At 43.8% G+C, this 13,259-nt stretch overlaps 1 protein-coding gene across 7 annotated transcripts in view; it reads right to left on the bottom strand.

The window, feature by feature from the left end:
- Window positions 1-4,803: 4,803 nt before the first annotated feature.
- The window catches only part of PRSS23 (serine protease 23), a 22,952-nt gene continuing 14,496 nt past the window's right edge, over window positions 4,804-13,259 (bottom strand). For 2 of the 7 annotated variants that reach the window (XM_046638028.1, XM_046638023.1), the window contains exon 2: window positions 4,804-6,092. In XM_046638028.1, coding sequence (XP_046493984.1) covers window positions 4,946-6,079 — 1,134 coding nt within the window. In that variant the 5' untranslated portion in view covers window positions 6,080-6,092 and the 3' untranslated portion in view covers window positions 4,804-4,945. Of the gene's footprint in view, window positions 6,093-10,385; window positions 10,448-11,434; window positions 11,503-11,991; window positions 12,051-12,380; window positions 12,509-13,239; window positions 13,245-13,259 lie in introns of those variants that run through there. The other 5 variants (XM_046638027.1, XM_046638025.1, XM_046638024.1 and 2 more) reach the window with 5 other exon arrangements.

The following is a 13,259-nucleotide window of genomic DNA, read 5'->3' as shown; positions in this document are numbered from 1 at the left end:
GACTATCTCCCTGGCAAGTAGAAAGCATTCTGAAGCCCTTTTCAGGGCTTTGCTGAAAAGCTGGCCAGACTCTATTTCTCCAAACCCCTCTCCTGATACTATCTTCCTTGTTCACTTTGCTCTGGCCACACTGTCCTCCGTCTTGAACATACCAAATTTGACCCTGCCAAGGGCCCTTGCACTCCAGCTTCCCCAGCTTGGAACATTTTCCCCCTAGATCTTCAATGGGCAGCTCACAGTTGGGAGTAGCAAGCCTGTGAGTTTTCTGTGGGTTATGCACGCATGTAAGAGGATGGCTGGGCTTGGGGTATCTTGCTGTGCACCACTCAAGAGGGCTGTCTGCCAGGTATGGGTGCCCCAACAGCAGGAGGCAGAGGGTTACATCACCAGAGGTAAGAGCTATGGAGGGTGGAAGGACCTGGTGTTATCTGAGAAGCAGCAACCACCGAGGAGAGGACACAATCACAGCAAGTCGAGTAAAGATGTTTGCCCTCTCTCACTTCCTCTGCTTCACCCCAGCCCCCTGGAGGAGTTGGAGGCCAGGAGAGAGATGATCTTTGAGTCAGATAGGAGGGTATTAAGTTTTAAATTAAACTGCATTGAGATTTATTCACCGAAAGGAATCAGGCAACAATGGAATCAGCCTGCCCAATTCCAAGACCATCATCTTCCCACACTAGTTTGCTACCCCAGCTCTCAGTCTTGTTTACTCTTGCCCTGGAAGCTGGTTTATTTCCTTCTCTGGGAAAACAGCTGACTAAAAACAGATGTGTTGTTCATCTGCTAGAAATCGTCTTTTACCACCTACATACTCTAGACCCCACCTCATCAAAAGGATTTTCAAGTGCCCTTCCCCTACTGGAGGCCCGCAGAATGCTGATCCACACAAAGAAGGCTTGTAGTAGGAACCACAGTGAAAGCCCAGAGACCAGACGTGCAGGGAGCTGCAGCCCCACCATTGTTCCTAGGGTAACGAGGATGGCTGCCGGTCTGCATTCCACAGTGATTTGAAGGGTTTAATAATTAAGATGACCAGACATGCTGGTTTTCCCAGGACATACCTGGTGTCGGCCTGCTGCCTTAGCCTCATGATTAATGGAATTCCCTTTCAGTCTCTAAAGAATTCCATTCTGGATGATAAATTAAATGGCCACTCTACCAAATGTCCATAGAAATTGACTGACGGAGGCAACATCAAGGCATCCTTGAGCTGGTTCACGACAAGGACTAAGAAAAAGGGCAGACAGGAACAGCAGAACTCAGACAAAGCAGGAAAGGAAGCCAGGCCAGTGCAGGCACTGTCCCCTGGGCTCCCTGACCGAGGGCTCTCCCCAGCCCTCAGGAAGTCCTGAGGACTGTGTCAGAATTCCCCCCGTCACTCTGGATGGCTGTCATTTAGCCTTCAGTCAGCAGATGGTACACAGACTAGAGTCACTGTTCCAGTACAGGCTTATCATCCTCAACAAGTTCTGAACCAAAGACTCCTGCAGGTATCAGAGAGACTGCCACCTTAACAGTGACCCAGGTGTCACAGGGGACTTGCCCTCCAAAGTAGAGAGCATGATCTTGTGTTCCAACTTACTTTCAGGCTCTTTTTTTTTTAAAATACATTTCTGGTCCAAAAAAAGTAAAGAAAGAAAAACACATGTACAACTCTGCTACTGCCTGGCTCCTGTTTCTTTACCTCTTTAGCCCTATATTCCCATTCTTTCAGACTAGCTCCTTTCTAAAATTCAAAATCCTGAATAAAGTCTATGTAAAAAGGGTGTTCCAAATTCTGCCACAATGCTCTGCTTCTCAATGACAAATGATTTCTGCTTTTTCTCTCCTGTTTTACCCTGTGATCATTTCCAAATCTGGTTCCAGGGTTCCAGGTAAACCCAAAAGGCACCAACACCTGGACACCGCTCAGGGCTCGACAGACGTCCTACAACACCCTGACCAGAGGCTGTTACAGCGATCCCCAAAGTGTAATCATTAGAACACTAAATTGCTCATAGGCATTACATGAGAAAAACAAGGTTGTGGGGTCAAAGGCATTTATTGAAATGCAGATTTTAAAACATTAACGCATCTCCTTACTACAGGACTTCTTAGAGCTTTCAATCTGCAAACAGGCAAGTGAATTCCCCCATAAAGAAAGGGAACATTGAGAGGCATCTGCCTCCAGCTTGATGATGGTGCCCTTTCTATTTTTGGTAGAAGATCTGGAGGGATGAGTGTTTAAGGCACAGACTTTGGGAAACGTTGTTCTAAGCCTTAGTAGGAAAAAATCCTTACAATGTACGACTAATACATGTAAAGCACTAATTATACATTCTTGCAAGAGGCCTTACTTCTTTATTTCAACTACCATGATAGTTTAATACCATGCTTCTTTTATTACCACTGCAAAGATGGACGTGTTGAATTCTTCTACAGTCTTCTTTACAGTTCTGAGTTACGCTGTACATAGCACATGGGTACTATTCCTTACATCTACTCGTGAACTAAACATTGATATTATTTTGACTTTGTGCCATTATCTACCCTTGCTGAGGGATGTTTCAACTTTGCAAAAAAAATCAAAACCAAGGGGCCGGCCCTGTGGCTGAGTGGTTAAGTCCACGTGCTCTGCTTGGGTGGCCCAGGGTTTCACCGATTTGGATCCTGGGGGCAGACCTAGAGCCACTCATCAAGCCATGCTGAGGTGGCGTCCCACATGCCACAACTAGAAGGACCCACAACTAAAATACACGACTATGATCTGGGGGGCTTTAGGGAGAAGAAGGAAAAGAAAATTGAAAAAAAAAAAAACCAGAAAAAATCAAAATCAAGATGCTTCATAAAATGAGCAGCTGTTAAAAAAATAAATCATTTCTGGTCTAGGTGTTTAGTGAACTTCTTTTTGCACCAAGCAAAAGCAAAAACAAACAAAACCCCCCAAATACCAGACATACAGATGAAGACCTCTCATCTTCCTCAGGCCAGATTCCTGTGAGATTCCAAAGCAAGCTGTACTGAACTCAGAGGATTCCTGGCGGCCCTGCATCTCTTTGCTATGCACAGTATTTCTTATGTGATTTGAAGAAAGCACTCTGTCATACATTTCTGGAGTGCCTTATCAGGATTATTCTTCTGAAAAGCTCAAAAGACACAAGCCAAAAGCCACCTGGCGAAGGTTTAAGCATCAGTGCTGTATTTGAACATCCTCACAAACAGCCACAGTGCAGGCTGAAATGACCCGGGGTGCAAGCACAGCAAACACCTGGCTTGTAATCCACTTGTTTTTTTTCTCCACTGACACATTTAGAAAGAAATGTCAGGCTGAGGGGCATAACATGCAAACGTAGTATAAATCAAAGTCTTTTCTTTATATACTGTGATTACCAGATTGATAAAACACTCATAAAGACATTTATTGGAGTGATGATTCTGAGGATGGTGATTTTACATCCTCCCAATTTTCACTTTTACTATTGTTCTTGATTATATATGCCTGCAGCCTAGACTTTTCCAGTAAAAGAGGCCCTTTTAAAGCTAGTGAAAAAAAGCCGCATTGGTTTTTCTTAAAGCACCTTCCAAACATTTTTACTATAAAATTAGTAAGCGAGAAAAGTTTCCAAATTGCACCAGTACACAGCTCCCCGAAAGCACACTGAAAAACTATGCAGAATAATGTTGATTAGGCTGTAAGACTGTGCCAGGCTCCAAACAAGTGGTTATTCTGTTGTGACATCTGACGAGCAATACATCCATTGTTCTCTGGAATTTAATTCATTTTAAATTACTCCATCCAAATGATAAAACAGGAGATGTGCTACACTCGGGGGGTAGAATGCAATGATTGTTTTTAGCGCGACCACAACTTTTAGCTGGGTAGCAATACAGCCTGTTCTAATTAGGCCCTGATAATTGTCTTCTGAAAAACAGCTAGTTCAAGAAATGTGAGCGACATCCTGTTAAACGGAAGAATTGGCATAAACAATCTTGCCCACTATGGGGTGGCTGCAAAGCTGGCAGAGCCACATGCAGAGTCTTCTCCAAAAGCAGAGCAACAGTTTTCGGAAGAGAAACTATTTCTTTTCCTTTTTTTTTTTTTAAGATTTTATTTTTCCTTTTTCTCCCAAAGCCCCCCCAGCACATAGTTGTGTTATCTTTAGTTGTGGGTCCTTCTAGTTGTGGCACATGGGACGCCGCCTCAGCGTGGCCTGATGAGCGGTGCCATGTCCGCGCCCAGGATCCAAACGGGTGAAACCCTGGGCCGCCGAAGCAGAGTGCGCAAACTTAACCACTCGGCCACGGGGCTGGCCCCAAGAAACTATTTCAAAACTGAAAGCAGTTTGGGATACTGACTTACTGTAATACATAGTTTAATATGTATACCAATATAGTCAACAAATTATTTTACTGATCAAGGACTACTGTGCAAATGCTCCAAATCCAAAATATTCTAACTGCCTACGAAGTACTGTGAAAGCTCCTAAGGATTGTATGTGGTGGGGAACACTGCCATCTGGAAACATTAATGATTAGGCATTAAAAAACCCCCCAAAACCAAGATGAATCTCAAGAGAAAATACACACATACACACATAAGAATTTATATCTCCTGTATATCACATATTTAATATACACTTTTGAAACAATTTCAGATGAAATAAAAATCAAAGTTCTCAAAAAGTGAAAGATTAACTTAATTGCTAAATAGTCCCTATTGCCCCAAACATCAGTATGTTTTTTATTTCTATGCAAAAGTATGTCTTCAAACTGCTTAAATGATATGATACACAAACCAGTTGTCAAATAATAAAGCCAGTCATCTTGCAATTTTAAAAAATTAGATAAAAGGTATTTGACGCATTATACACATCTGCTCATCCACACACACACCAATGACAAAATCTGGCCTCTCCGAAAATAAGTACATGAAGACCATTAAGTGCCACCAGGAAGGAACACCATGTCAGCCCTCCCTACAATCCAGGTAGTTTCCTTTAATCCAATAGCAAATCTGGGCATATTTGAGAGGGGTGATTCTAACAGCCACGTTGAAATCCTGGGGAGAGCCATTCATGTCCACCCACTGGTGTCCTGAAAAGATGCCAATAATTTTTCGCTCCCACTTCTGCTGCTGTCTCTTCCACATCCTCACATAGACTCCTGACCCACTGGCCCCAGGCTGGGCATCGCACTGCTGGTAGAGCAGGTCATAGGTCTCATCTTTGACATCACAGAAGCGGTACACCAAATTGCCAGGTCGATCGTTATCATAACCAGAGAAGTGGATTCTGCCCCCTGGCAGCTGCTTGGATGGAGGGCTCACTCCAATCTTCATGAACTTTCTCTTGTGGGGTTTTTTGAGTTCCAGGAGGGCATAGTCATAATCCATGCCAATGTCATTGGCATTGCCCTTGATCCAACCCTTGGGCACATGGGTGCGTTTCACCCGGATCCACTGAAATTTCATCTTCTCGGGCACAGCTGAGCTTGAGTCATTGGCCCTTCGGCCACCATCTTTAAACTTGGGCTTCAGGAAGCCCACTCGAAGCTTCTGGGTTCCTTTCACATAGGTTTTCCCATCGTGTATGCAGTGCGCAGCTGTGAGGACATGCTTCTCTGCCACCAGGGTGCCGGTGCAGCCTGTAGATAACTTCACCGAGGTTGAGAAAGGGTAGTTGAGTAGGAAGTCCTTCCCAAAGATGCTGAATCTGCTGTCATAGCCGTAAATCTGCCGCTTCCTCCGAGACTTTCCAGAAGACTCACCCCTGCCACTGCTGAGGACATAAATGCCCACCTGTGTCTCTGTGCGGCTGCCATTGGCATAGAGCGTTTCATAAGACAGGTACTGCTTGACCTCTTCATAAGTGGGCAGCGGAGTCCCCTTATGACACTGGGGTCCACATGAGGAGGACACTTCCAGTTTGGCTTCAGCCTCAAAGTCTGGCTTGGCTAAGCTGAGGGTGGACTGGGGCAAGACGACAGGGAGGCGGTAAGTGGGCCAAGTGGGTTTCCAGTGGGCACCGTAGGGCCTCCCCTGCCCGACAGCACAGATGAGGAGGAGGAGGAGGAAAAGGAAGAGCCCTGGAATCCCGGCCATGCTGAGCACCACTCTGTAGGAACAAAGACAAGCAGGTCAGGAGGGCAAGGGGCCGAGCACTGGCTTACTGCAGAAGCAGCCCCGCAGCATGCCTGTCATTGTTGCTAAGTCTGTGAACCCTCCACAGGAATCAGGGTGTGGAGAGCAATCCCTAGATAATGGTCTCACTTACAACGCAAGGGCTTGACCTCAGAACATTCTTGTGGCTGGGTGCCCAAAATGAAACGGGGTGTTCATTCCCTTCTATGTTTAAGATGCCCCTGATGACGGCCCTCTTCAGGCCAGCGTGCATACGGTCATGAATCCCCAGATGAAGTGCTTGGCCAGCCCTGGTTTCCGTATAATTTGGAGCCTTCTTTACACTTGATTCTAAACCTTCATCTCCTCCTTCCTCCCTGGTCCCCTGCCTTTCTTTCCTTCTTTCTTCTCATTCTCATTAGGGCATGCACTTGGAAAGTTTTCAGAGCAACTTGCTCATGTACAGGGTAAGTTTAAATTACACAGCTTACAGAGTGACCAGGGCATCAAGGAGAGATGGCTCCACAGTGTCAGACTTCCTGGGACTCCTATTGCTTCTAAACGGTGGGTGCATTCAGAAGAGGGTATGACACTTTTTTTTTTTTTTTTTGCTTTAAATTGAGAACAACCTTAACTATCATAAATTTAGTTCCAGAGTGGCCAGGCCTCTAACAAACAAAACATTCCCTCTTCCTCTGGATTTTTTGTACACTATCAGGATCTCTGCCAAAGATCCAAAGCTCTAATGTTGTCTCAGGTTGATCACATTGTGACTGTTACTGCTGGTTACTTTTTGAGGTCTTTATCTTTGTGTTCCCAGCTGGTCTAAATGCTCAAATTTGGGCCTATGCTAGCACTCAACAAAGATTCATTGAATTAACGCTTGCATTAATGAAAGGGTGAATGAATAAAGAGCGTGGCTCAAAAAATACTTTTTGGAATGATGTGTACTGAGTGCTAATGAGGATGGTGTGGTGGCTCAGACAAAGTGCATGAAATCCGTTATGGGGAGTCAGAAGAACAGGGAGGCCTTCCAGGAGAGCCGATGCTTGAGATGGGTGTTGAAGTTGAACAGAAGTTAGACAACATAAGAGAGAGTGAAGGGAACACTTAGAGGGGCATGCAACAGTTTGAGTCATCTCAGGAATACGCTTAGCTCAGCAAGGGGGGAATAGAGGATATGAGGAGCCAGATTCTGAAGAGTGGTGGATACTAAAGGAAGAAATTTGGATTTCATCCTGAAAGCTATGTTAAAGACCTGGATCAATCATCACGTGAGAAAACCAACAACAAAAAAGAAAATTGGAAGTACTTTCCTAAATGTTCAAGCATCAGTTGGCTCTGAGTGGCTCTGAATCTTCTGTTCAAGAGACGCTTACTTAGCAGGCAGGGTGATCCATCCACAATCAAGTATCCCAAAGGAAGGACGAAGAGGGGTCAGGTCTCGAGAGCCCAGTGGAACACAGCAGGAGGTGGAAGGAAACTATTTCACTCTTCTTACACTCTTCCTCTTTGAGACCATAGACCTGCCGGCAACTTTGGGGTGCCCTTTGCTTTCTGTTACCTAAAACTGGAAAATCCCACTGATCTGATCTACTCCAGCTGAGTGAGCACGCCAGTCCATATTCCCAAGACCCACACTCTATATTTTAAAATATGTACTTGATCCACCCACCTCTAGGATCTATTTGCTTGACTCTTTCTCTTTGATTTTATTTCTGTCAAGAACAGGGATGGGAAAAGAAAGGAATGAGGTCCTGGAAAAGCCAATTCCTTGGGACTTTCTGATTCTTTAAAAGTGTTTCTCTCCATTTTTCAAATAGGAAGGATCCTTGGGACCTTTTGTGGGGAGGAAATACATCTAATTATTCCTCTAAATCCTTGACATCGTGAGGTGCATGAGTATATGCACACATGCGTGTTTGTATGTGCTTGTTGGGGGCACTGCCAGGACTAACGGTTCTAAGTGGACAAGGCAGAGGATTTATAATGCTAGTAGAGCCCTCCCCCCTAAATGGGGACTTTATGGGTGGGACAGGTGTGATGACAACCCTTTAGGAGACTTCAGGGGATGGCTCTGAATCTGACTATTCCCATCTCTGGCTGAGGCACCAGCCCTTGCACAGACCTAGGACTCGGACAGCCTTTTCTCTATGTAAGTTGCTGCGTAGGTGGCTAAATGCCCCCTACACCAGAATCCCTGCCAAGTGTGAGGCGTACTAGGAGGAATCATGTATCTCCCATGGGGCTTGGAGCTCTGGACCCCTACATACCACCCCCTCCTCACTTTGACTAATGTGGAGAATATTAATGCCTGCTGACATAGATCAGCAGATGTGTTAAGCCAAGTTTTACTTCAGTGTATCTTAAGGAAGAAAACAGAATCCAGAGGTCCAAGCTGCCAAGTACTCTTGTTTTCAAAATACAATTCTTGGGGGAGAGAGAGGAGGAGATGAGATAGCATTATACTATGTATTATCATAAGTTGTTGATAATATTTTCAATGTGCATGAAGAACATGAGAGTTAAAGTATGCTCATATTATCATCTAGAGCATGCATCTTCAAATCCCAAATCTGAAATTTGTATGTTCATTGGATCCTGGCAGTACAGAGTTTGAATTATCTGTTGCACCAGAATTGCTCCAGTGGCATCTGTCTTTAGCTTTATCCATTTATCCAAACATTAAAACAGACCATTGGCAAAGGTGCCAGGAAAGAGAATGGCAGGAAAGAGTCTGAAATTACTTCAAATAGACTTCAAAAAATCTGTCTAGGAACCTTATCTTAATGAATTAACCCCCTCTCAGGCAAAATTAACTCTAATTTCACTTTTCTAAGTACTTCGCCTGTATAGTGAACCCCTGTTTAAAAAATACTTTCAAAGGCCCTGAAGCATGTCTTATGTCACAAGTGCCACCAAGGCGTATCTTTTTTTTTAATGTCTGTCTTTCAAAAAGAAACAATGTTTTAGTAATCAGTTCCTGAGGGTTAGTGGGTATGGAGAAATGGGAAAAAGTCTTTTCTTGGGCGTGTGTGCTGGGCAGTCAGCCAGACTCTCTCACTAGCCACAGCTTCACTCCAGCCTCTCAACATAAAGGATCAAACTTGTTCTTCATCAAAATGACAGATGACTATGCCAAGGACCTTTAGGATCACTTACAAATCACCAAATGCTTAAGAGATACTAAAAAGTCTACTGCATAATATTACTAGAATATTAACATTCTTGATAGAATATTACCTAATGAATATTAAATGATATTACTAATTCAAAGTCCTTACAACTTACATTCTGGTCATTTAGCCAGTCAAGGAGAAGTCGGCCATCTATAAATAAAGGTCTGCTAAACCAACAGGGCAGGGTGAAGCTTTAATTCCTTAGAAATAAACTTTTCTGATACCTCAAAAACACTAATGTCCATTAGTTTAAAACACTGCTTACAACGTCCCTGTATTATGACTTAAACTCTATTTATCAACACTTAGGATAAGACCTTGTTCTGACATTTTATATCTTGATTAAAGTTTCTGTGTAACTCTGAAATTTTACTTTAAAAAAACCTTTAATTCAGATTTAGAAACAAATGCAGACTTTTAAAAGCTAACACAGATCCAATTATTCCAAATTGATTAGGTTTTTAAATACCTGACCAGAAAGTGGGAAAGTTTTGTGTTCTCAGGTTTCCAAAGGGATTTAAACAGACATCTGTATTCAAGTTACAAGCTTCCTAAACTGCTCAGTCCTTTACCAAACCTGAGTTTAGCGTGGTTTAGAAATTGTTCTGAATAGTGAGCTGAACCAGATGACCTCTTTAACTAGACTTTTCAGCTCTGGTCTTTGCAGGTCCGAGATTCTCTAATTTTATAATTTTCCTGGGACACAAAAGTCCAGGTCAGGCACTATGTTGTTTACAAACAGCGTCTGCACCATCATTTACTGCTCAGGAGCCTTTATGCATGGAATTACGGAAGGGAGAGGCACAGGGGAAAAGGAAAGGAAAATTTATCCTGACGATCTCTTGCCTCTCTGGGACAAGATTTCCCTGATTGGTCTGCAAAGGAAAAAAGGCCTCCAGCAGAGGGCAGCTTCCAAGAAGAGACTGGAGGGATGGCTGGGTGTGAATGCTCTCAGAAAAGGGTGAAGGGGAACCAACCCTCCTGCCCATGAGGGCCTTTCCTGAGGCATTCACGTCCTAACCTGACCCCTTCTCCATTAATAAACCACCAATGACAACTGTGATGCTTTAAAATTAGGTTGGTGGCTTTACATTAATTTCTCAACTCACCTGATAATGGAATAATTCCCCAGGAGACAAATAATCACTGTTTCCATTTTTATAAACTCCAGGTAAGCTGGTGCTATGCCCATTTAAGTTTATTTAAATACAAACACTTTAGGATGCAAACAGATGGAATTAAAAGCATTCATAATCTCACTCCTGGAAAAGTAACAAAAGGATTACACAACTTCAATTTCTCTCTTGCCTTTACAAATGAATCACTTTATCCTTATAGAACTGTCTGGAACACTCACATCTTAAAAAGGAAATGAAGATTTCCAAATCTTATCTTCATTATATCTAAATCTGGACAAAGAAAATTCAGGTCCACAAGATTTCATTTCTAGGAATAAACCTTTGCTGGATAAGGATTCCTCATACATATAACTATATTTTAAAGTTCCCAAATAAGTATTTGCATGCATCACTTCACCTAAATGGCAAAGCAGGATGGAAAATCAAGGTAAGCCAATATTTTTTCACCACGCTTACTAATACGGAAACTGTATTCCTTTTCCAACTCTGCATATCTGACTCACAAGAGGGTTACACATTCCATGCTCCATCCCTCAGTATGAGCCATGGTCCCACTGTCCACTGTCTAAAAATGTTTGTACTTTATGAGGATGCTACCACTTCATAAGCCCACCAACAACCTTACAGTGAAGGGACTTTGCACGCTATCGGATGTGCAAACAATAATCATTTGCTTGGATACTGGGCACTGAGACTGCTCCCTCCAAGTCTGCACCTTAGTCTTCAAAACTGCAACAACGCAGGTCTCCTCCAGAGGGCAACTGTCTGAGAAAATGACTTAAGTCCTATAGCAAACAAGTATTGGGAGGGAAAATCTAATTGTTAGGAAATACATTCTCTATTGTACAACGTATAAATTCCTGTGACCACTATAAACAGTAATGACAGGAAGAAACAGTGGGAAAGTTTGTGAAGATAAAAGTTTCGGACATCATTTGGAAGGATGACAAAGGGTTTTCCATGGAATTGTGGCCAGGGATATTGGACAGTGAAACCATGTTAATGCCTAAAGCAAATACCTAGAAGTGAACAAAGCTCTGTGAAAACTCTGCAGCCAGGCTTGCTCTCATTCTCCTAGTCACAGAACCTGTTAAAGCAAAACAGACCTAATCACATAATGATTTAAGAATTACAATCTTGTACAGGAAAAAAAAAAAATGCAGGGCATTTATAAATCCAGCCACCCTAAACATAATCTTGTGGTCAAAGTGTAACTTCTTCTCTATCAGATTTTAGGCAAAATGAACTACCTTAGTGAGGCTGGGACAAACCTGGCAGCAGAACAAGAATACAGAGTATAAAACTTTCAAGGGTGAGACCATGAGAAACGAATTCCCCAGAGTCAGTGGGAGTTATGCACGAACAATGCCTAGTGGACTCAGTCCTAGGGGATCTACGAGAAGAGATGTGCGGGAGAACCTGAGACGATTCAGCGCTGCAGACTGGGGCCAGCAGTGTTCTTAGACTCGCTAATGGGCACTTGGGCACTTACGCTACAGACAGAAAAATGCACCCCCATTCACCACCTACCTGAACAAGCTGTCGGTATTTAAAAAATGAGATCTATATTAGTTACCTTGGAAAAATGCTTCCTTTTGAGTTCTGGCACAGGAAAGGCATGAGAAGTTATCTCTAGACTTTAAGTGGGAAAAATATAAATGAAACAATCTATTCAAATATAGACGGTGTGCCTATGATCACAAACACTTTGACAAGTAAATAGAGTGGCTTTTGTGTCATTACTTTATTTCTTTCTCCCCAAGGCACCTCCAGTGCACTGAGACTTCTTGAGAGACACAGTTATAAGGCCTATTTTAAATGCTCTTAAGCACAAGATCCTGAAATAAGTGCAATAAATATCCCGTTATTAATTTGGCATTTGATTTTTGGCCACAGCTGATTTCAAACTGTAAATTCAACTCCTTCCCACATCACCACGTGAAGACGATTCTGGCATCGGCCTACCTGCCTCTGAGGAGCGCACACCGACCCTTAAAGTTCAGTTCAGGAACTGAGAAGCCAGCCTCATCCCAACACTGATTCTGACCAACCAGGAGCTTTCCGCCAGCCAGGGCTGTTTCTGAAGTCTCCTGGGTGTCGCCCAAAGGGCAATAAAACAAACAGGATTTTTATCAGCTGCTTTCTCCTGAGGTGTTCGAAAGCAAACCAAATTTGTATTGGGGGTGGTGGTGGTTTTCCTTCATCTAAATAATTCTCCCTCTTCTTTTAAAACACTTTTTAAACTTTTTTTCTTTGCTTTTATTTAAACGTTAACTTGTGGAGAATGTCCACAGGCTAAAGAAGAAACAGTTGCTTCCAACAACTGCTGATAGTTCACACAGTAGTTTCTAGGGTTAGCACCCTGCGGGAAGCACAAGGTCATCAACTAAGGCTCCAGAGAAAAAGATCTTATTCCCCGACCTGTGTTGGCTGCACTTTCCTGGCTTGCTAAGGTGTGTTCACAATCACGTGCCCCGGGTTAAATATTACTATTCAGACCTTGTTGGGATACACATATGCAAAGCTCTAGGAAAATAAGGGGTGGTGGAATGTGTGTGTGGAGGGCGTGGGGGTATTGTCATCGCCCCAGCCGGAGGAGAGGTTGCCCGGAGCCGGCTCCTTCTCTACCCCCACCCAGCACCCAGCATCCAAGACAGCAGTTTCAAAGCCTGTTTTCCCCATCCGCTTCACGGAAGACACTGCGTGAAGACAGATGCCCTGCAGCCCCGGAGCCTTGGCGGAGCCCCGGCAGGCCCGCGGTCCCAGCCCTCCGGCTCCGAGGGCGGCCCCGGCGACGGCTCCGGTGCCCCCAGCAGCCCGCAGCCCCCGCGCGGAGCGCCCCGG

This window comes from Equus quagga, chromosome 14 (genome assembly GCF_021613505.1).
Source record: "Equus quagga isolate Etosha38 chromosome 14, UCLA_HA_Equagga_1.0, whole genome shotgun sequence".
Taxonomy (NCBI): Eukaryota; Metazoa; Chordata; class Mammalia; order Perissodactyla; family Equidae; genus Equus; species Equus quagga.
Note: the sequence above shows the minus strand (reverse complement) of the source record. Positions and strands in the feature narration are given on the sequence as shown.